The sequence below is a fragment of the Schistocerca serialis genome, chromosome 3 (assembly GCF_023864345.2).
Source record: "Schistocerca serialis cubense isolate TAMUIC-IGC-003099 chromosome 3, iqSchSeri2.2, whole genome shotgun sequence".
NCBI classification, from domain to species: domain Eukaryota; kingdom Metazoa; phylum Arthropoda; class Insecta; order Orthoptera; family Acrididae; genus Schistocerca; species Schistocerca serialis.
Window position 1 is genome coordinate 699780677 of NC_064640.1, and position 25297 is coordinate 699805973.

Here is a 25297-nt window from a genome sequence, read left to right on the forward strand (position 1 = left end):
AAATGTTTGAAAAATAAGCTGATCTTGCACAGTGAACATCATATGAAGGATGTCTCATCAAAATTGTATTTAGTTTTCGACAGACTGATGAGGAAACTTATTTTGTTCACATTCTGAAATACTGGTTTTTCATCCATTGATATTGATCCATATCATGCATACGTAATTGTGTCAGAAACAGGCATGTGAGCTTAAAATTCACTAAACAAGTAACTGAATTTTAATTGCATCCTCATGTTCAGTAATTGTGAGCTTGTTCTATAGCAATTCATTATAGTTTAAATTAATCCCTGAACTGAACACTGAATGCTTTGTTTCTTTCATCATGATCTTCTCTGATAAACGGATGAGCTGGGTCAGACATTTTTGAGGCACACAAACAATAATGCCTGTGCATAAAACATATTTTTTTAAATTTATTTACCAAAAATATGGCAGTAGTTTACAGTGTCCATCTATCAAATAATATAAATAAATTTATCCATGACAAGCACTACAACATGATAAAGACACAGCTATTGGTGGTGTTTACAATAAGCACCATGTCACAAGTGTCCATATGGACACAAGGCATGAAGAGGTAGCAGCAGTGGCCACAGTCACCTTTGACATGTACAGCACACTGACTGAGCATGTGTAGTGAATATGTCATCCTAAAAACAGATCTGTATCTCTGTAAGTAAAAAGAGAGAAAAAGAATAATAAAATAAAAGCCAACTGTCAAGCAGTTGAACATTTGCAGCCATAAACAAGCATCTAAATGGAATTTACTGATTTTCTGCCTTATTTTTCTTCATTTACACCCAAGCACTGCAATGATGACAAAAACATAGAAATAAAAATGTCACACAGAATGTACCAAACCCAAGGCCACAAGCATGCCAGTTTGACATAGTACACTTCTGGCTATCTCATAATTATGAAAGTCAATACCATTTTGATAGATTGTAAATTCATCTCATCCACTTTCTAGGCTGTAGGCTCAGCATGATGTATGACTTTAGGGTGAAATACCTGGTAGCTTAAATTATGTCACTGTTTAGTCCATTCTTCAAATCCTCAACCTCATACCATACCTTTGTTAGACTATATTAGTGCATGGCTTTTTGGCAACAGGAATTAGTCACTTCATCCATCTTACCTTTGTAGGAGTGGCTAAGGGGGATTAATTCTGCTGTGAGAAGTAATACATGGTATAAGTCTTTCATTGAGTACATTAGTTTGTACAGAGTGTATGTTACAAATCTTCCAGTGAGTACACTGTCTCAGTCTGTCTGTCACCAATTCACCCCTGCCCCTCCCACCCCCATCCCCCTAACAAAGACACACACACACACACACACACACACACACACACACACACACAGCATGTATCAAACCCAAGGCTGCAAGCGTACCAGTCTGAATGCTGAGAGAGAGAAAGAGAGAGAGAGAGAGAGAGAGAGAGAGAGAGAGAGAGAGAGGGAGGAAGAAAGACCTGCCCTTCCTTTCTAACCTTCCCCAACCCATCATTCCTCCCTCCTCAAGAAAGATCTAATAATTCTGTAAGCTAATAAGTTCCTCAAATTTTTATATCTGTACTGGAAGTACTAAGAATGTCATCTCCTGACAGTAAGTACTAGCCACCTTAGCCACCTATACTGTCTCATAATTTTGTAATTTGCTCAAGTGAATTTGTCTTTTGAAACAAAAGAAATATTATGTCTCATAAACTAATTTTCAGGATGGTAAAATCAGAGTGCATAAATGGTGTACAGTCAGTTCATTTTCTGCCACCATCAGACTGCTTGATGCCATTAGACATGCCACTTACAAGAAGAGTCACATGTACTGCACAAATTCCTCTGCAGTTACAGGTAACAGCATATTCATACCTATTTGTTTAAGATTATTTCCGTAATATCACTGCAGTTTGTTTTGCAGCATCTCTTAATCCTTTGACTGCTCGACATTTTAAGATGCATTGCCGTACCTTCTCCCAGGTGCTGTGGATGTCTTGGCACACAGCAGTCTGCCTTTCCCACAGTGCTGTAGATGTGTATACTTGTGCTACCCTCTCACTCTGTGAGTGTTATAGATGTGTATAGACCCATAGCTGCTCTGGTACCTGCATGCTGCGGTTGTCTAAAAATGCACAGCTATATTTCTGTCCCACTCACTCAGTAACTTTTCAGCATTCAGGTTATTTAGTTGGAGAATTTGTGGGTTTTCCTAGTGGAGTCTCATGTTCTAGTTTTCAGTTCCATTAATGTCTGTCACTATTCTTTAATACAGGCTTTAGAGTACCTAGTGTTATCTTGACTACTTGTTTATGCAAGTGGAATACATTTCAGTTTTGCTAAGAAAATGACATAGGATCATGTTTGCACAGAGAATGGTATCTTAAAAATTGTAGGAAAAAGAATGAGATTAATTTTTTCATATTCGAAACTGTGATGACTCTGCTACAAAATCTTGAAGTAATAGTCCTGAGCTACTCTATTCATTTCACATATAATAGAGAGTTTTTCAGAATTTCAAAGATCTGAAAGACATTTTGAAACTCTTTGAGAAAGAGTATGCAATAGCAAAGCATTTTATTGAGAAAAAAATTATTTTTCTCTATTTACACACAGGTATTATGATTTGACTCCTGTACACTAGCAACAAGTAATACTGTCATCTTTCGTGGTATTTCTAATAGAAGATCTTGTTGTATTCATAGTAAATGAAACCAAACTGATTTTATTTATAAATCAAAGCAAATATCAAAGAATGTGTGAATTTTCAGTCGTTGCATTGGAAAAACAGAATTTGACAAATCTTACTGTACCTCATTGGTGTTTGTCTTCTGATGGCACATGCTACAAGCTAGAAATAATTGGTCAAGAGATGTACTTTTCAATACTCCAGTTTTCAATGATGTTATGTTCCAGTCGTGTTTTGTGTTCGTTATAAAAATTTTCCACTTCAGTAATAACTCTGCTAATAGCAGAGGAGAATATTATTCAACGTAACACTCCCCAGTAAAGTTTGTCATACATCCAGCAGTGTAATTTAGGTTATAGCCACATTAAAAGCTTTCTAGTGAAAAAGTTACTGTATGTGAAAGGATGTTATCCTCTAAACTATTTATGACTGAAGTATATTTTGATGCCAACAACTGATATTCAAGCCCAGACATGTTACTATGGCCTCACAACCATGGAACCACACACAATGTGGTTTATAAAAACAGGAGAAATGTGTCAAAACAACATGAGAAGCTTAAGTGAGGGGAATATCAGTTTACATCAGTGGATATGCTGCTTGTCAGTCAAGCTGTGCAACATGAGAGAAACATGAGATAGTAATCAGTAGATGTGATGTACATATACAGACCAACAGATGATTACAGTTTCAGGAAAATGGATGATTTACTCAAGAGAAACAGTGTCACAAATTGAGCAAGTCAATAATAATGTCTTATCCACATCTAGCTCTTATGCCAGCAGTTGTTCAGCTTTCCATTGACTGATAGAGTTGGTGGCTGTCCTCCTGAGGGCTATCATGTCAAATTCTGTCTGACTGGTGTGTTAGATCGTCGCAAACTGAGCTGGTTGGTGGGCCCTACACATAATTCTCCAAAAATTCTTGATTGAGGAGAGATCTGGCAACCTTGCTGACCAAGATGGGATTTGGCAAGCATGAAGAAAAGCAGTAGGAAATCTCATCATACGTGGATGTGCATTATCTTGATGACATGTAAACCCGGACTGGCTTGCCATTAAGGACAAGAAAAGGGGGTGTAGAATACCATTGGAATACCACTGTACCATAAGGGTGACATGGATGACAACCAAGGGAGTCTTGCTATGAAAATATATGGTGCACCAGATCATCACTCCTAGTTGTCGGTCGGTGTGGTGGGTGACAGTCAGGTTAGTATCCCACTGCTGCTCGGGGAGTTTCCAGACATATCTGCACTGGTCATAGGGATTCAATTCGAAGCAGTACTCATCACTGAAGACAATTCTACTGTAGTCGATGAGATTACAGGCTGAAGGTGTGTCTGGAGATGCCTTGGATAGCAGTGGGATACTAGTGTGACTGTTGCCCCCGATACAAGCCTGACAGCCAGGAGTGATGATCTGGGGTGACATTTCTTTTCATGGCAGGACTCTTTTGGTTATCATCCACAGCATCCTTACAGCACAACAATATATCAGTGATATTCTACACTCCGTTTTCTTGCCCCTCATGGCAAGCCACCTGAGCTTACATTTCAGCAAGATAATGCCCTCTAGCACATGACAACAATTCTTACTGCTTGTCGTCATGCTTGCTACACCCTACCTTGGTCGGCATGGTTGACAGATCTTTAGCCCCCACACCCCTACCCTAACTTAGAACATTTGGAGCATTATGGGCAGGCCCGTCCAACGAGCTTGTGATCTTGATGAAATAGTGAACTGACTGAACATAATTTGGCATGATATCCCTCAGAAGAACATCCAGCAACTCCATCAATCAATGCCAAGCTGAATAAGTGCTTGCATAAGAGCCAGAGGTAGACAAACCCATTAGTGCTTACAAACTTAACTGGATCAATGGATCAGACTGAGAAATGGTACAGAAAGTTCATTTTTCACAACTTGAGCCTGTTGTTTAATTTCTCATAACCTCCACTGGGTGATAAGTAGTAATAATCTTTCATCTTTCTCTGGTAAGAGAAGAAAGGCATTCTACAGAACAGCTACAAGCTGACATAATAAGATGCTCTGAGAATCCTCTATTATTTAGTGGTATATATTTTCCAAATATTTTTGTAAAGAACACTTCAAGACAAGGTTGCTGATGCATAGGTGTTCAGTTCACTTGAAACAGGGAGTATGTGAGGAAGGTAGATATCAATGTAAGAGAGGAAACTCACTATGCACATCAAAAAAGTTTTGCATCACCTCAGGTCTGAGAGTTCCGGAACCTGTACAGAAAATTGGAATAGAGATCAACATAAATATCATTTCTGCCCCTTTTATTGCTCATGAAAACCACACATTGCATGTTGTACCACCATACAGTGAGATCTTCAGAGATGGTGGTCCAGATTGCTGTACATACCGGTACCTCTAACACCCAGTAGCACGTTCTCTTGCATTAATGTATGTCTGTTTTCATTGTGGCATACTATCCACAAGTTCATCAAGGCACTGTTGGTCCAGATTGTCCCACTCCTCAATGGTGATTCAGTGTAGATCCCGCAGAGTGGCTGGTGGGTCATGTCGCCCACAAACAGCCCTTTTCAATCTATCCCAGGCCTGTTCGCTAGGGTTCATGTGATGGCGTTATCCTGAAGGAAGTCATTCACAAGATGTGCACAATGGGGGTGTGAATTGTGGTCTATTAAGATTATTGCCTCGCCAATATGCTGCTGATATGGTTCCTCTATTGGTTGGAGGATGACATTCACGTATCATACAGCCATTACGGCGCCTTCTATGACCACCATTGGCATACATCGGCGCCACATAATGCCCCCTCCCCCCCCCAAACAGCAGGAAACCATCACCTTGCTGCACTCACTGGACAGTGTGTCTCAGGTGTTCAGCCTGACTGGGTTGCCTCCAAACATGCTTCCGATGATTGTCTGGTTGAAGGCATATGCGACACTCATCGGTGAAGAGAACTTGATGCCAATCCTGAGCGGTCCATTCAGCATGTTGTTGGGCCCATCTGCACCTCTGCACCGCACTGCATGGTGTCATGGTTGCAAAGATGGACCTCGCCATGGATGTCGGGAGTGAGGTTGTGCATCCTGCAGCCTATTGTGCTCAGTTTGAGTCATAACACGACGTCCTGTGGCTACACAAAAAGCATTATTGAACATGGTGGCGTTGCTGTCAGGGTTCCTCCGAGCCATTATCCATAGATAGTGGTCAACCACTGCCCTTGGGTGGCCTGAGCGAGGCATGTCATCGACAGTTCCTGTCTCTATGTTTCTCCTCCATGTCCAAACAACATCACTTTGTTTCACTCCAAGATGCCTGGACACTTTCCTTGTGGAGAGCCTTTCCTGGCACAAAGTAACAATGCTGACGCAATTGAACCATGGTACTGACCGTCTAGGCATGGTTGAACTACAGACAACATGAGCTGTGTACCTCCTTCTGGGTGGAATGACTGGAACTGATCGCTGTCGGACCCCCTCCATCTAATAGGTGTTGCTCATGCATAGTTGTTTACATCCTTGGAAAGGTTTAGTGACATCTCTGAACAGTGAAAGGGACTGTGTCTGTGATACAATATCCACAGCCAACATCTATCTTCAGGAGTTCTGGGAACTGGGGTGATGCAAAACTTTTTTTGATGTGTGTATAATATTTTGTACCCTGTTACATGACTTACCAACGAAACAAAAATTTCTGATCTTCACCAACTGTAAAGAGAAAATTACTCATGTGATTCATCTTAAAATATTATTTAAGAAAAAGCAAGAATATACTTGAAAACAAACCAAATGTGGTTGGGCTTCTAACTTTGTGAAACTGACATGAAGCATCTAACCAGAAAAAGATGGAAAGGACATGTAGTGAACGTGAACAGTATTTGCTTTTTCACACTCTCACTCCAGATAAAGTACTACACTGATGTTTCAGGAAGGAAGATTGGGTTTATTGTCCTTTCAACATCGAGGTCTTTTGAGATGGAACACAAGCTCAGATTGTGTCAATGATGGGTAAGGAAAGTGGCTGTGCCCTTTCAAAGGAATCATCTTGGCATTTGCCAGCAGCAATTTAGGGAAATCACAGAAAAACCTAAATCTGGATGGCCAGACACAGGTTTGAGCTGTAATCCTCCCGAAACTGAGCCAGTGTGCTAACCACTGTGCCACCTCACTCAGTGGATGTTTCAGGATACATAATATACATTTTGTGCATGGAAAAATGAAAACTTAGCATTCATTGTGCCAATTGAAGAAATACATGAAATGTATTCACAGTTACAAATATGGACAAGCGTCAGCCCTATAATGGAATGATGGCAATGTGAAAACTTGTGCTGAACCAGGACACAAATCCAGATGTCCTTCTTATTGCAAGTGGTCACCTTACCGTTAGGCTATCCACGCATGACACACAGCCATATCCAAACTTTAATATGTTGCCAACCATGTGTCCACATCCAGCACTCATACATTCAAGATGTATATTCTTGTACAGGGAAGACGTTTTAATTGGAAGTTGCTTGCCCAGTGTTGGAAATACAATATTGCAATACTTGTGTTGTTCAGAATTATGATACAATGTTCCTTTTGACATGCATACATGCCCAACAGAACATTGCACCATAATTCTGAATTACACAGGCATTGCAATATCACAGTTAAATAAAAACTGTAAGTAACTGTCTATTATAAATACAGAATTGTTTCTATGTCAATTGAAAGAATTCTCACACCTTAACTTTGTGGCTTTGGTACTATTTATTTTGTTTATGTCTATGAAAGTTGTTCATACTCTTCCAGTAACTTTTATGATGCACAAACATTTTAGCTTTGAAGATAATCTATAGGTGAATTATTGTACTAGCAGAAAAAAAGGAAATATTGAACATTCTGCATCATTTACATAATAAGTTATGCAGAAGTACAAAACATTAAACATTGTAGTCAGCAGTTCAGGAATAATCAGCACAGGGCAAAGCAGTCTGCTTGAGTAATTCAGTTGCAGACAGTTGTCTAACTAACAAGAGCTTAAAAAGTCCCTTGGTAAGCCTCTAAATTGGATGGAAGAAGCTGCAACTTGTCGGATTGTTTATGCAGCTTATGTATTACAGATAAATTACTGTTTGCACACCCTATAATGAAGTGCTCAGTCTGTTGCAATCTTAGGAACAAATTGTACATGAAGCTATCAAACAGGTCTCATCTACAAAAATGAACCAAAAAATCTATTAATGTGAAACACAATGAACCTCAATCTGAGAAAGCAATATTACAAAGTGTTGGTGTACTTTGGTCAACATGCTGTTTAACAGTATTCTTTGCACTACAACACCACTCTAAAGTATGCTGTGATATGTTAATTTGTGTCTCTCAAAGGCAACATAGCAAACAGTGTAATTCACACTCTATTTAACACTTAGCCTATAAGAAATGATCCAAGAATATTGTCATAGCTTTTGTCAAATTCAGTAGTTTCTCAAACTGGTTTAGTGAGAAATACATGCAGAACAGCAGGTTTATGAGTAAGGAGCAAGGAAAGAATGAATGGAAAGCAACACTTCAGTTTTGTCATATTTTAACGTAGCCTACTAAAATCATATAGACAACTGGCACTAAATAATTTTTTCTTAGTGAAACGAATTAACATGTTGCAGTTTTGCCATTACAGTAACCAATTTTGTGGAGAACCTTAAAAGTCAAATATTACTGCCCGAATAATTTTTACAATTTATTTAGTATGGCTTGGTGGTGCCAAAATTTGTGTAACTAGAGTCGTTACCACAAGAAATCCAGAAATATTATACATAGAGCAAGGTGGGCCACTCATTAACACAATACTTGACAGTGGTCTGTAGGTTAGGCATTAATTGCAGCTAGGTGTATTAGACGATAAAGATTAGCACTCAAGACAGTGCTTTCTGCAGCAGTAACATTTTCCTCATTTTTACATAGTTCAAAACAATGTTACATCAATATGTGGAATGGAATATTAATTTTCTGCTCTTGTTATAAGAAGCTATGAACTATTAGATTTCATTTACTACCCTAACATCTTAAATAATTCTTCATATCTTGCCTGCTGGGAGTGTAATAGGTTAGTTTTTATCATAGCCTGTGCTGTTATCATTTATTGTGTCTGGGAAGAAAGGGATAGAGAGAGAGAGAGAGAGAGAGAGAGAGAGAGAGAGAGAGAATGTGTGTATTCAAAGACACTGATATCTAATAACATTTAATAATTATGTTTTAATATTTCTGTCATATGAGGTCAAATATAAATTGTACCTTGACATTCATTCTTTCATTCAGACAACATGCTCTGTAAACCCCATAAAGAAGGAGAGGCTTCAGTGATATGGAATGAGGCAAGCTATGCTACGACTAGTGCCAATATAAGGGGCAGTCAAATATGACTAGTGCTAATATAAGGGACGGGTAAATGAAAACCAAACACCCATGACAATGGGCTCATGGAATGGTTCCATTCAAAAGTAATCACCACACAAGATAAGACATTTATCCCACTGGGAGATAAAATGTTCAATTCCTGTTGCATAGAATGCAGTCGGCTGCTGATGGATCCACAACTACACTCACTCTTGCAATTCCTCGTCCAATTGAAACCGACAGCCAAGTGTGGCTTTCTTCAGGTCCCCAAAGACATGGAAATTACACAGTGAAAGAGCTGGGCTGTATGGAGGTGCTGCAATGTTTCCCAACCCAATCACTGAAGCATAGTCTTCATCCAGTTGGCAGAGTGGTGGTGGGCATCATGCTGCATCAGAATGATTCTGTCTAACAGCATTCTAATAGCCGGAGGACAAATAGCCAAGCCAACAGTGGAAACGACCTACACCTCCCACACCACAGAAATCCAAAGCTGTTTACACAAGTTCTGGTAAGGTCACAATGACCTTCTTCTTCAACTGAAGGGTCCCACTGCTCATCCAGTTTCTCAAGTGTGGATCCACAATCAGTGTCCAGTGCTATGAAGATACTTTCCAGAAATGACAATATACCAACAAGGCAAAACACTCAGTAAAGCTGTGGTACAGAATTGTCCTGTTTCACAATAATTCCTGCCCACACATTGCCAATTGAACAATGGTTAGACTTCAGTACTTTGCTTGGGAAACACTGCAGCATCCTATGTACAGCCCATATCTTTCACCACGAGATTTTCACATATTTGGTAACTTGAAGAAATACATGTGTTGAAGTCAGTTTCAGTTGAACAAGGAAGTGCAAGAGTGGGTGAGGTTGTGGACCTGCCAGTGGTCAACTGCATTCTATGAGACAAGAAATGATTGTCTCGCCTTCCTGTGGAATAAATGTATTAACACCTGTGGTTATACTTTTGAATGGAACCGTTCCATAGTCCCAGTGTGGCAGATGTTAAGCTTTCACTTCACTGCCCCTCATGTACTCACACTGATACCTTTGGGAATTTCATCTAGATTACTTTATATATGTCTAAAAACAAAGATGATGTAACTTACCAAACGAAAGCATTGGTATGTTGATAGACACACAAACAAACACAAACACAAACACACAGACAATTGTCTGCTTGTGTCTGTATATGTGCGGATGGATATGTGTGTGTGTGCGAGTGTATACCTGTCCTTTTTTCACCCTAAGGTAAGTCTTTCCGCTCCCAGGATTGGAATGACTCCTTAACCTCTCCCTTAAAACCCACATCCTTTCGTCTTTCCCTCTCCTTCCCTCTTTCCCGATGAAGCAACCCTGGATTGTGAAAGCTTGAATTTTGTGTTTGTGTTTGTTTGTGTGTCTATCAACATACCAACGCTTTCATTTGATAAGTTACATCATCTTTGTTTTTAGATATATTTTTTCCACGTGGAATGTTTCCCTCTATTATATTTACTTTGTATATGGTTATCCATACATATATTAGGAGAAAATCAACTAGTGTGGTGAAAAAAGGACACTTATCCTCTTCTTGAAATACTCAGCTGCTGTTTTTATCTTATAGTTTAAACAAAGAATTTATGTATATTTTATCTTGTTTGTGAATATGTGAGGATTTTTTAGTTTACTGCCTGATGTCTGGTTGTTATTGAAATTTGTACAATAATATGAAATTCTTATGTATTGATCAATGATTTGAATTTAACATTGTCTGCTTCACTGCTGCTGTCATTAGGGAGATGAATATCATTTGCCTTACTGACTTTATTCAGTTCATATCCAGAATGCTCTGAATCGCCTTTGCTTTGTTCTTGGAATTTTGAATTTTTTGTGTATAGTATATAATTTTTTCCTTTTGATGACAAGATGAAGAAGTTTGTAGTACTGCTTATAATGCTTAAAGGGTTAAGTCTTGGTTAGAGATAGTCCTTTGCATTAAGTCATGCTCTCTCTTCCTGGTGCAAAATATTGTGAACCCAGATGTTGGCCACCCTTACTCTCAGCTTCCACTGTAATTGACTCTGACACAGTGCAAAGGAAAACCAGATTCATAGAGGTGAAGATTGGTTTCACTCATTTCACTGATCAACAGCCAATGGCTGTGCCAAGGTGGCCACACCAGTTCCCATCAAATCAACAAAGTTAAGCACCAAACATGTGGCCAGTACTTCTATGGGTGACTGTCCAGGTATGCTGTGCACTGTTGACAATTTTGCCTTTGCTTTTATAGCAGAGGGGACAGGAGGGTTGGTGGCAAAAAGTCCCCGATCAACAGTCTTTTCACCAATGTCCTGGATTCAGTTCCAACCATCTCCACAGTGTCTCATGAAGTGAGGACATCTGACACTGTTGATGGTGATATGTTCATTGGATGAGAACGTTAAGCTTGGTAGCTCCTTGGTGCTCTTCAAGAGGAGAAGGCTATATGCCAGCACCATGCTTCACCCTCTGCCTTCTCTCCCCATCTCCAGCACAAACATGACACTACACTACAGTACACTCCACTACACACACTCACTCACACACACACACACACACACACACACACACACACACACACACACAGAGAGAGAGAGAGAGAGAGAGAGAGAGAGAGAGAGAGAGAGAGAGAGCAAAAGAGCGACAAAGTAGAATATATTTAACAAGACGGCACATTGCTTGAACATGCAGCACATATTTGGTAAGAAACAAGTGGAAATTCTATCAATTGATAGTTGTTTTAAGATTTTCATTGTTTCACTAAAACATTTCACGTGAATTAAAGATTCCTCTAACATGTCAAAACAGAGGTAGTGAATCATCTATAATGACCAAAATATAGATATAATATAAAATGTAGCAGAAAAAAAAGACTAGTAATAGATTCAACTAACTCAATTTATACACCGTGCACAAATGTAAATTTTGCTCTGTCTTTATTTGTTACAGGTTGTGATTGCAGTAACTATAGCTCTGGCTTTGTTTCTATGTGGTCTTATGATTTACTTCTGGAAGAAGACACAGAATCTGGAATATAAGTATATGAAACTAAAACAGTCATCAGGTGGCAGAGATGGTGACGGAGACAATGAACTTGCCCCAGCAGAAAGCTGTGCACTGGATGATGGTGAAGAGGAAGAAATACAGTTCACACAACCTCGAAGTCTTGGAATACTAAATCGTATTAGGAGCATGAAAATGATAGGTGGCATGGTAAGTTGTCTGACGCACCCAGTTTCTCAAAATTAACTATCTGCATAACTGCTATAATAATAGTAAATATTAATAACACTATGAGATTAAAATAAATGATAATAGCACAGTTTATGGAAATATGTGACTGCCAGCATGGGATTGATATCAGCACAGCTGAATGTTGACTTTGTGTTTATATAAAGAGCTCTATGGCCGAATGTAGGAACTGACTGGATGGTTGCCCCTTTATACAACAGCTGCAAGTATGAGGTGCTGCCTAGTGTTGGTAATACATCTGGACCAGGACAGGATACTTTATCTGTTGCATCGGTGGCTGATTTTGGTGTCAAGGCTGGACATTCACAGATGTTAGGATGGATTTGATGGTCAGTGAGAGTGCCAACATTAGGGGACTGATAGAGCCTCTCAGGGAAATAGTCTGCAGATAAGGAATGAAGGCCAGAATGCTCTTGGCATGCCTACTCAAGACAGTCTCATCTGAGATATGGAGGTGACTCTATTCATGGCTGTTGAACTCTTTGGGTGCAACTGACTGCAAATAGTTGCCCATGTCAGCACAGATGATGCTTTCTGTATGAGTTCTGAGGCCATCGTTGGTTCTTTTAGATGTTTGGCTGAATTGGTAAAGGCAACTAGCTTCAACCCCAAGGTGGAGGTGTGGCTTGCTATTTGCAGCAATATACCTAGAAACTGCCATGGTCTTTTGGTTTGGAGCAAGTGGAAGATATAAATTAGAGTCTCAGATAATTCTGTCTTGATTTCAGATGTGAATTTCTTGACCTTCACTATTAGGTGGAGTATTTTAGGGTCCCTGTCAGTAAACAGGCACACACTACACATAAGAAGTGGCTACTTGGATAGAAGAGTAGATGTGTTAAAGAAACTCCTCCTCAGGGTCAATGATGAATTGCTTGTCAAAAATGAATATAAATCAGACAACATTATTCTCAGAGAATAACTTTTGTCTTTGCAGATTGAAAAGAGAAAATGTTAATGTGATATTAGTAACCTGCAGGTGCATCCATAGTAAGGTCCCAGATTTAGTATCACTTATTAAATGTAATAATTTTCCCTCAAAATATTAGGAAGGTGAATGTGGGTACAACCAGATGTAAATGTTAGTGAGACACTTATTTCAGATTGGAATATATATACTGCAAGGAGGAGATAAACACCAATGAAGTGAATATTTACTGCTGTAACAAATTTGATAACACTTAGTGAGGTAATCACGGAATCCATATGTGAAATAATCAAGGTAAGGGTAACCATAAAAAGTAAATTAAACATGGTTAGTATCTGTGATTGAAACCAGGACCTCCAAGGCCAAAGTTCTACCCACTAGACCATCATGGTCACTATTAATTACATTTTTATTCAAAAAGAAAAGAAACCACTCACCAAACTCAAACCAATCAGACAGATGCAGAAAACTGTGGTAATCACTTTCATTTGCTTGTCAGCGACATGGTAATTTCTGTCAGTCCTTCTTAGTGAGCTGGACTCACATTACTCTTGCATTCATATCACAGCATTCATTTGATTTTGTCAGTTGCTATTTACTAGCACAAGTGAAAGGAAGAATACAGACATAATTTCTCAACATGTGAATTTAGTTACACATTGCCTGATTTACAATTCAATACTTATCCTGTGAATACTCAGTCTCTATTTTAATCAATTAAGAAGTTACACAATCAAGTTTTACAACATTGATACACTTCTGTGAAACGTTTCTCTAGAACTCCCATCCTGTTCTCACCTAGTTTTAGACTCCTTTTCTTGGTTATACTGACATATTTCTTAATTTTCATGTGATTTTGTCCAAGGCTTGTAGGGAAATTTTTAAAAACTGTTTTAAAACACACATCCTTTCGTCTTTCCCTCTCCTTCCCTCTTTCCTGATGAGGCAACAGTTTGTTGCAAAAGCTTGAATTTCATGTGTATGTTTGTGTTTGTTTGTGTGTCTATCGACCTGCCAGCACTTTCGTTCGGTAAGTCACATCATCTGTGTTTTTAGATATAACAACCATAGGAATGTACACAGACTCTGATGTCTGGCTACAAGACAAGTGTCAGTAATGGCAGTAATCACAAACAAATAATGATTCTTGAAATTGAGAATCATTCTCATCTCTTGTCACACTGCTCGCCATTTTTGTGGATCTCACAACTTACCCACACAACTCACTACAGCAGTACATAACCACACATATTAACAGCTCCTTTGTATTTGAAGGTAACCTGGAATATTACATTGTTCAGAAATGCATTACAGTGATTGCAATAGCACTTGAGAAGTGAAGGCTAAAATTGGCCAGTCATGTAAAATGCAAGAAATAAAAATACTAGCAAATCAAGCAGTAACAGCCAAGATGGGACCACGTCTCTAACCTTCAGTATTATTTATTTTGACACAATTTTGCCAAGTAAGTTTTTTGTTTCAGTTTATTACTTTTACTCAATAAATGTCTTCAGACTGTTCATGAAGTTTGCTTGTCTAGTGGTGAGTTCTTCCAGGAGATAGGAGTGATCTTCTTTTTAGGACTCAGTAAACTATATAGGAGACATAATGTCATAATTTTCATTGCTAACAGATTGGGCTTCAGTTGATCTCAAACCAAAACCAAATTATATTTTCTGCCAGTCATGACAGTTCTTCCTTTTGCTTCTCTTTTTCCAAAAGTTAGCATAATTATTCTCTCCCATTTGACTTCAGGAGATGGTAGTATGCTGCAGCATCTACCATTTGCATTTTTAGGTGTTTCTCTATCATCAACACTTTTGGACGTTACGTGTTTCACAAATACTTTGATTGATAATCTCCTCAAACTGTGGAAGATACATGGTGGAGATGAAAGTGAATGCATAGTTACTACTTCTTTGCAGCTAAGATATTCAAACAAATCAGACACACATCCATGGGCACTCTCTGCCATCCTGTTTTCAGATCACCTAGAGGAAACCTTCCTACCCTCATAAACTCCCTAGCCCCTTGTATGGTTCAGGTTTGTTTATGACATCTTCACAATCTGTACCCAGGGCCAAGCTACACAAGCCACTATTTCCTCATTCCTCCACAACCTCAAAACCTTCACTCCCATCTGCCTCACCTTGTATGCCTCAGTCCAGCGTGCTACCTTCTTGGATGTTAACATCCACCTATCTGGTGACTCATTTAAACCTCTGTTCATACCTAGTGCACTAACAATCAACAGTAACTGTATTTTGATACCTGCCATCCACCCATTTGTGCTCTGCAAACCACTGTGAAGTGCGCTCAGAAAATATGTCCTGCTGTACCAGTTTCAGGGTTTTTCCCATTCCATTCATATATGGAGCATGGGAAGAATGATTGTTTAATCACCTCCATGCATGCTGTAATTAATGTAATCTCATCCTCATGATCCTCATGGGGTCAATAAATAGGGCTTATAGTATATTCCTTGAATCATCATTTAAAGCTGGTTTTTGAAACTTTGTAAGTAGGATTTCAGAATATAGTTTATGTCTATCTTCAAGAGTCTGCCAGTTCACTTTCTTCAGCATCTCTGTGACGCTCTTCCATGGATCAAACAAACCTGTGGCCATTTGTGCTGCCCTTCTCGGTATACTTTTAATATTCCTTTTTAGTCATATTTGGTATGGGTCTCACACACTTGATCAATATTCTAGGGTAGGTTAGGTACACAAGTGGTTTGTAAGCATTCTCCTTTGTAGACTGATTTCATTTCCTCATTACTCTACCAATTAACCGAAGTCTATGACTTGCTGTATTCACATCTGAGCCTATGTGATTATCCACTTTATATCTTTACAAAATGTTACAACAGGGTATTTCTATGAGTTCATCAAATCCATCTGTAACTCACTGATATTATAATCATAGGATACTACATTTTTTTTATTTCTTTGCAGTGTATAATTTTACATTTGTGGACATTTAAAGCATGCTCACAATCTTTGCTCCACTTTAAAATCTTATCAAAATTTGACTAAATATTTATGCAGCTTCTTTCAGAGAGTACTTCATTATAGATAACTGCATCATCTGCAGAAAGTCTGAGGTTACTATTAATATTGTCTGCAAGGGTTCAAACACACTTCCCTGATGCCCACTCAACATTATTTCTACATCTGTCGATGACTCTCGATCTGAGATAACTTGCTGTGTCGTCCCTACCAAGAATTTCCAATACAGTCACAAATTTTGCTTGATATACTATATGATTATACTTTTGATAATTGGTATAGATGTAGTACTGATTCAAGTGCTTTCAGGACATCAAGAAATAGTGCAGCTATCTGACTGCCTTGATCGGAAGCTTTCAGTATGTCTCATGAGAAAAGTGCGAGTTGGGTGTCACATGATTGATGTTTTCAGAATCCATGCTGACTGGCATGGAGGAGGTCATTCTGCTCGAGATATATCGTTATTTTTGAGCTCAGAATATGTTGTAAGATTCTATAACAAATTAATATCATGGACATTGGATGGTAGTTTTGTGGATCACTTCTACCATCCTTGTTGTAAATGGGTGTGACCTGTGCTTTCTTCCAACTCCTGGGCACAGTTTTTTGTTTGAGGGGCCAGCTGCAAGTTCTGTATAAATTCTGATAGGACTTCCCATGGGCTATGCATGTGCAACTATTCTTTTAAGCATGAGCCATAGTTCCACTATATGCTCCTATCCTGTGCTAAAATTTTCCAATTATTTATTGAGCTATGAGACTCCCGCTTTTTTTATCTACTTTACTGCACATATACACTCCTGGAAATGGAAAAAAGAACACATTGACACTGGTGTGTCAGACCCACCAAACTTGCTCCGGACACTGCGAGAGGGCTGTACAAGCAATGATCACACGCACGGCACAGCGGACACACCAGGAACCGCGGTGTTGGCCGTCGAATGGCGCTAGCTGCACAGCATTTGTGCACCGCTGCCGTCAGTGTCAGCCAGTTTGCCATGGCATACGGAGCTCCATCGCAGTCTTTAACACTGGTAGCATGCCGCGACAGCGTGGACGTGAACCGTATGTGCAGTTGACGGACTTTGAGTGAGGGCGTATAGTGGGCATGCGGGAGGCCGGGTGGACGTACCGCCGAATTGCTCAACACGTGGGGCGTGAGGTCTCCACAGTACATCGATGTTGTCGCCAGTGGTCGGCGGAAGGTGCACGTGCCCGTCGACCTGGGACCGGACCGCAGCGACGCATGGATGCACGCCAAGACCGTAGGATCCTACGCAGTGCCGTAGGGGACCGCACCGCCACTTCCCAGCAAATTAGGGACACTGTTGCTCCTGGGGTATCGGCGAGGACCATTCGCAACCATCTCCATGAAGCTGGGCTACGGTCCCGCACACCGTTAGGCCGTCTTCCGCTCACGCCCCAACATCGTGCAGCCCGCCTCCAGTGGTGTCGCGACAGGCGTGAATGGAGGGACGAATGGAGACGTGTCGTCTTCAGCGATGAGAGTTGCTTCTGCCTTGGTGCCAATGATGGTCGTATGCGTGTTTGGCACCGTGCAGGTGAGCGCCACAATCAGGACTGCATACGACCAAGGCACACAGGGCCAACACCCGGCATCATGGTGTGGGGAGCGATCTCCTACACTGACCGTACACCACTGGTGATCGTCGAGGGGACACTGAATAGTGCACGGTACATCCAAACCGTCATCGAACCCATCGTTCTACCATTCCTAGACCGGCAAGGGAACTTGCTGTTCCAACAGGACAATGCACGTCCGCATGTATCCCGTGCCACCCAACGTGCTCTAGAAGGTGTAAGTCAACTACCCTGGCCAGCAAGATCTCTGGATCTGTCCCCCATTGAGCATGTTTGGGACTGGATGAAGCGTCGTCTCACGCGGTCTGCACGTCCAGCACGAACGCTGGTCCAACTGAGGCGCCAGGTGGAAATGGCATGGCAAGCCGTTCCACAGGACTACATCCAGCATCTCTACGATCGTCTCCATGGGAGAATAGCAGCCTGCATTGCTGCGAAAGGTGGATATACACTGTACTAGTGCCGACATTGTGCATGCTCTGTTGCCTGTGTCTATGTTCCTGTGGTTCTGTCAGTGTGATCATGTGATGTATCTGACCCCAGGAATGTGTCAATAAAGTTTCCCCTTCCTGGGACAATGAATTCACGGTGTTCTTATTTCAATTTCCAGGAGTGTATATCCTTCTGTCTGTTTTATTGTCCTTTGTATTTTGTTACTCATTGTTGCCACAGCTGTGTCATGGTCACTGATACCAGTTTCAATGTGAAAATCCTCAGAGAGTTCAGGTCTGTTTATTGTCATTGGATCTATTATATTTCCTATCATGAGTGTGGTTCTGAACCAACTGTTCTAGGTTGTTTTCAGTGAAGGCATTTAGTAATGTTTTGCAGGATGTCTTTTGGCCCATCACTAACAAAACTGTAATTTTCCCAATTGATCATTTTGTGACATGAGTCTCCACTGATGATCACAGCATTATTGGGGAATTTATGTACAAGCAAACTGATGGTTTCTCTAAAGTTTGGTTTGCATGAGGAGGTGATTCTGGTGGCTGATAGAAGCATCCAAATACAATTTTCGCCCTCTCGTCGTACTAGCTGTTTCCTAAACAATTCCTTCCACACAAAAAGTCTATCCTACATAGTCTGGCCAGCTGTAGATGGTGCATCTGCAGTAATGAGCACTCCATTTACTGCTATGCTGAAGGTCTTACTAAGGCCTTTGGAGACAGGCATTATTCCTTAAACATAGACCACAAACAGACTTACTTCCACCGGCTGGGGTGGTCGAGCGGTTCTAGGCGCTACAGTCTGGAACTGTGCGACCGCTACGGTCGCAGGTTCGAATCCTGCCTTGGGCATGGATGTGTGTGATGTCCTTAGGTTAATTCAGTTTAAGTAGTTCTAAGTTCTAGGGGACTGATGACTTCAGAAGTTAGGTCCCATAGTGCTCAGAGCCATTTGAACCATTTTTTGAACTTACTTTCCATGTTGACACATGACTCTAATCCTCCAACCAAACCAGGGACCAAATGCCAAGGAGCACCCCACTCATCACCCAGTACCATTCCAGACTGTAAAAACTTATTCATATCCTCTGCCAGGGCTTCGTTGCATAGATGGGAATTTTCGTCTACCCCATAATCCACAAGGCTTCAATTTCCACTAACCCATACCTTATACCCACCTCCATCGCAATTCCATGACCCTAACTTCACTCATCCTTTACTCACACCCAACCCCACTCAGTCTGCCATATCCCTCATTCTTCCCCCCTCCCCCTCCCCCATCCAAATCCACTCCTCCATGTCACTATGGATTGTGCACAACTCCATTTGCTTGTGGTCAAAATGAGCTTGGTGATGCTACATTTGTTCAGCCTTTCCCAACCCCCCGCTCTTGCTCTCTGCCTTCCTTCTCCCATTACGCACTCTACCTGACACATGGCCTCACCTTAGTTAAGATACACCAGTGGCACAGTGTAATCATTTGGGACAATGTAGTCCTGCAAGTGTGTTTATGTCCATGTGTGTGTGTGGGTGTGTGTGTGTGTGTGTGTGTGTGTGTGTGTGTGTGTGTGTGTGTGTGTGAGCGTGCACACACATGTGTGTACACTACAGTTCTGAAGTGACTCCACTATTTGATGAGTCATCACCATTACATCTTAAATTATTTGTATGTCATTTTTTATTTATTCTGATCTATTATTTTTAAATAAATGTGACTAAGCTTCCCATCTTCATTATTGTTTCTGTTGTGCTGTTGTGATGTAGTGTTAAGTGATATAATTTAATTCTTCTTCCAGGGCGAATCTGGCAAATCATTTGAGACCATTCAACTGACAAAGTAAAGAAACCTCTAAAATATCTTTGGAACTGATCAATTAAGGGACCACAGTAAGTATAACAGAAATAGCATCATACTCACTTTTGACAATGGTGAGGTCTGCTTTGCTTTATTCAGAAATGGATGACATGTACCATTGTTATCCTCTGATTTACTTGCACACTGTTTATACTAGGATCTATAGTTCATACAGACTACACTTATAAACATTTTAACACATTTAACAAATGCAGGGTGACTTCTACTGTAACTGTCTACTAGTAACTAACTAAAGCCGTATCCCACTATCAGACCAAAATTTTTATCATGCTGTAACCTGGCCATAAAAACAATGATAATGAAGTAATCATACTACTGAATCAAGCAGTAATTTACTGATTTGATGTTTGTTTCATACAGCCATTGCGGAGTTTTAATTTTATGGCCCACAGTGTATTAATTTTGCAATTTAATTTTGTAGTTTATTTGCGTGAAACATGTAATTACTTGCATAGCAAATAGTAGTACAATAGATACAACAGTATACCATCTAAATTTATTTTATAATAGATACTAAAGTATAAATTATTTTACATAATAATACACTAGATTTCAGTTTCTATGGTGGGCTATAGTAGCACTGCTTAATGAGCCATGATTTTAAATATTTTTTGAAGTTTTCACTGGTTAACAACTCGAGTTCCTAAGATAGTGCATTAAAAACTTTTCTCCTTTAATGTATAGACTGCTTGAAGTTTCTTCGGTCTCCTGTTTACCATATGATAATTTTGTACTTGTCTAGTGTTATGTTCATGAATTTCTGCCTCACAAAATCTATATTTCTCATCTTCTACAGCTAGTACTATTTTTTCAAAGATATACATAGAATAATATTGTGAGAAGGAAAGTTTCTACTCACCATATAGCGGAGATGCTGAGTCACAGACAAGCACAACAAAAAATCTTTCTCAATTAAATCTTTCAGCTATCGGCTTTTGTCGATGTGTCTATTGTTGACGAAGGCCAATGGCTGAAAGATTTAATTGAGAAAGTCTTTCTGTTGTGCCTATCTATGACTCAGCATCTCCGCTATATGGTGAGTAGCATCTTTCCTTCTCACAATATTGTTACAGTCCATCCTGGTTTTTCCATTGTTTGATATACATAGAATAGATAGTCATTTGATATAAATAGAACAGATAGTCATAATTTTAAAATCTATAAACAATCCTTTGCATGATGTTCTACCATCGTTTTTGCCTAATATTTTCAAAGCTCCTTTCTGCAGTTTAAATACTCCGTCTACATGAGTTTTGGAAGCTCCACCCTATAATACAGGACCATATGCAAGAAAGAGATGCCTTAAACTGAAATACATCATCCTCATTGTTTGGGTTTTGACATATGGAGCTATTCTTCTTGAAACATATAAGCTAGATGTTAGTCTTGCACACACATTGCCAATTTCTTGCTTCCATAATAGTTTGTTGTCTGTGTACATATCTAAGAATTTGCACTCACTGCAGATTTTCCCTATAATTTTACAAATCACCAACATTGAAGGAAATTATATTTGTTTTTTGTAAGATGACTTTTAGATTGTCATTCTCAAACTTTGACTTTGCCCTATCTATAAATTTTTTTAGTTCTATGCTGAGATTAAGCATATCATTTCCCCCAGCAAAGCCCTGAAGTGTCATCTGCATACAGTGTAATGAAGGTATCATTTTTAAATGCATTTGGGAAGTCATTAGCATAGCATATAAAAAGGAAGGGACTAAATATCAATCTCTGAGGCACACTGAATTTAATATTCCAGATCCTTGATGTCTAACTTTTTAATGTTTCTCCCTTATTGTGTGTGACTGCAGTACACTGTTCTCTGTTTTTCAAGTAGGATGTATTAAGATGCAGAAGTTTTCCACTGATACCATCTCTGACCAATTTTGACAGGAGAATCTCATGATCAACCCTATCAAAAGCATTTTGATATATCTATGAAAACTCCAGCTATCTGCATGCCTTCGTTGGTTTTGTCAAGAACATTCAGCATAATCTGTAGTACTGCTGTCATGGTACTGCAACTACTCCTAAAATCGTGCTGTAAAACTTCCAGGAGTTTGTGCTTATTATAATGCTCTAACATATATTTTACAATTATTTTTTCAATTAACTTACTAAAACAGAAGTTAAATCAAGTGGTCTGTAATTTTCTACTAGTTGTTTATCACCTATTTTGTAGAGAGGTTTAACTATGGTTAATTTTAGTGTACCAGGAAACATTTCTTTTTTTAAGACACTATTTATTAGATGCATCAAAGGATATGCTAGATTATGTTGTCATTGTTTAAGTAAAGATAGAGAAATTCAATGTCAGACAGCAGATTCTTTTGTTTTTACATCCTCTGACAAAGTACAAAAAATCTTTGAGTTCAACTTCAGTGAGTCAATTAGGTTCAGACTTGACCTCATCATGATTTCCAACATGTACTTTATCTCTAATACAAAGGCAGATTCTACAATATCTATGAAGTTGTCATTCAAAATGTCACTTATCTCCTGAGGATTAGTGACAATATTGTTATTAAATATATGTATGTTGATGTTATTTTTTATTTTATTTTGTTGACTTTTTCATTTACTATGGACCTGCAGGTATTTGAGATACAATCTGAGTTCAAGTTTTGTATTTTTTGGTTAATCTTTTCAGCCTTCAATCTTGTGACTTGCCTATGGAATGGTACTTACGTTGTTTGTATTTATCCCTGTGCTCTTTGTTTTTTGTCTCTGTTTGTATCATATACGTGTCTTCCATTTTTTTCTTCCAGTCCTCTAGTAAAATCATCAGATTCAAAGGGTCTTGACTGTAGTGCCTTATTCTTATTTATATTTATCTTTCTGATAGGAATAGTTCTATTTAGATGAAAAGTATTGTATCTAGGAAGGCATCCCATTTATTATTTAGTCTTTGGGTTGGTAATACTAAATGCCAAGTTCTATGACTAAGGCTCTCTCTCATTTTGTCAATGTTGATAAACAAGATTTCTTTTGTAATGATAAATTTTCTTTGGTTTAATACAAAGATCTCCCTTTATCACTAATAGTTGGCCTAGATGGTCAGAGATGAGACCATTTACAACAGCAGATATAATAATATTCTCATAGATGGTGAAAACATTTGGTTTCTTGGGAATCTTGTAAATTGTTAACATTAATATCCTCTAACAATATATCATCTCTATGTTTTTGCTTGGAAATTGATTTAAATAAAACTGTATCAAGAGAATTCAGAAATAATTCAAAATTTTGCTTTGGTGCTCTGTACAACACTGTGATAAGTAACATTAATAAGTAATTCAAATCCCAGAATTTTAATTGAATATGGACCAAATGTGAAACTAAAAATAATCTGAGCAAATGAACAGCCCATTGCGCATTTAGTAACCATTTACATTATTGTTGGAATCATTATTAGTTTTTTATTTCAAAAATATGGGAACATATTTAATATTTGTGCACCCTCAGATCACCTAAAAATTTAAATATTTATTATTTATGGCATTTTAATTGTAATGGCAAGCAGTGTAATGTTTTTGGAATCCCATTTTACATCAATATTTTCATTGCCATGTTTCATTGTTGGACACTAATTTAGAGGTAATAATCAAATGTCGTAAATGATCACTATAGAAGTTTTTTCCCTCCTTCTAAAGCAGAAAGAGTGTGTGTTCTCTTTTTCAGGCTCCCTGTACATGTAAAGTTTGGAGCTCATATGGTGGCAGGCTAAGATGAACAAGCAAAGAGCTGCTGCAACACAGAGAACATTGTGGAACATATCCTTCCATAGCTACTAAGACAAAAGCTTACATTTTATAAGAATGTTGGAGGTCCCTCAAAAAATGACATAAATGAACTAAGAGGATTAAAATTATTGTACAACACAATTTGTGCAACAGAAATGTTATAGTATTTAATCATTGGAAGAGCTGTACCTTCTTGTTTCACTTGTTAAAAGATAAGATTTATGATATACATGTATTTCTTTTAATTAAATTTGCAAACTGTTTTCTACCAAGAATGGACCTCAAAGAGGAATGCTGTAATTTGTAATGGTGAATTGTTGTAATATTCAGATCAATTATCACTTGTCATGTGCATTGACAATGGAATATATAAAATTTATATTTGTATTCACGGTCAGTATACTATGATGACCCTCTTCAAAATAAGTAGCAAACATATCTTCTTTGTTTGCAAGTGTCATATTAATCTACAAAAAGTGACCTATTTTTTAAAGGTTGTCTATTGGAAAACATCACAGAAATGTGTTACAGAGAAATGTACTGTTTTCGTCACTACAGTTTTTTTTTTTTTTTTTAAATTAAATAAATGGCATATTAATCTACTGTGTTTACAAATCTGTCATGATGTGACTATCTGGTAGACTAATCATTACACTTCTTACAGACATGTAACAATAGCTCTGAGGATTTATCATTTTTACTACATCTATAGATGCAACATATTGTAATCAAATGTCATGAGATCCTAGAACTTTTTGCATTGTTGAATTGATAATTAAACAGAAAAATATGTTGGCAGTTGACTTACTATCACAGATAACATGAATTTGTAACAAATGATGTCAAGCTGCAGCAGTCTGCTGTGCTATGGCAGATGGTGTAATTAAGATTGCTTTTGACCACTGTTTAACTTGTGTGCCCACCTGTACTGTGAAGAGTTTTAAAACAAATTCATTTGAGGTGACTGGCTACTAAAAGGCTAAGTCTTCAAACAGTGATGGGTGCTACAATACACACAATACTGAAAAAAACATTAAACATTTTTGCAGACAATTTAAATGAGAGAAAATATCAAGGAGCTTTAGTACAAAAATTAACAATAAAAATATTTGAAGCTTAAGACTGAAGGTCTCACAGAGAGCCATTTCAAGTTTGTTGAAATTCTTAAATATACATCACAGGAAATTTGTTCTTTATGCTGCAGGCTCAGTAGCACTGACATTGTTCAGCAGCATCAGATATCAATGGATAAAATAGGCCTACTGCAAGGATATAGTGTGTCTGGCCAAATAAAGTTGCAAATTTGAAAATATGTATTTAGACAAAAACAATGTTATTAGGACATTTG

General features: G+C 38.7%; 1 protein-coding gene across 1 annotated transcript in view; it reads left to right on the forward strand.

Moving 5' to 3' along the window:
- The window catches only part of LOC126470569 (endosome/lysosome-associated apoptosis and autophagy regulator family member 2-like), a 221996-nt gene extending 197500 nt beyond the window's left edge, over positions 1–24496 (forward strand). The window contains exons 14-17 of the mRNA XM_050098515.1: positions 1724–1856; positions 12041–12304; positions 20127–20217; positions 23888–24496. Of these exons, the coding sequence (XP_049954472.1) occupies positions 1724–1856; positions 12041–12304; positions 20127–20171 (442 nt within the window). The 3' untranslated portion in view covers positions 20172–20217; positions 23888–24496. The remainder of the gene's footprint in view (positions 1–1723; positions 1857–12040; positions 12305–20126; positions 20218–23887) is intronic.
- The last annotated feature ends 801 nt before the right edge of the window (positions 24497–25297 follow it).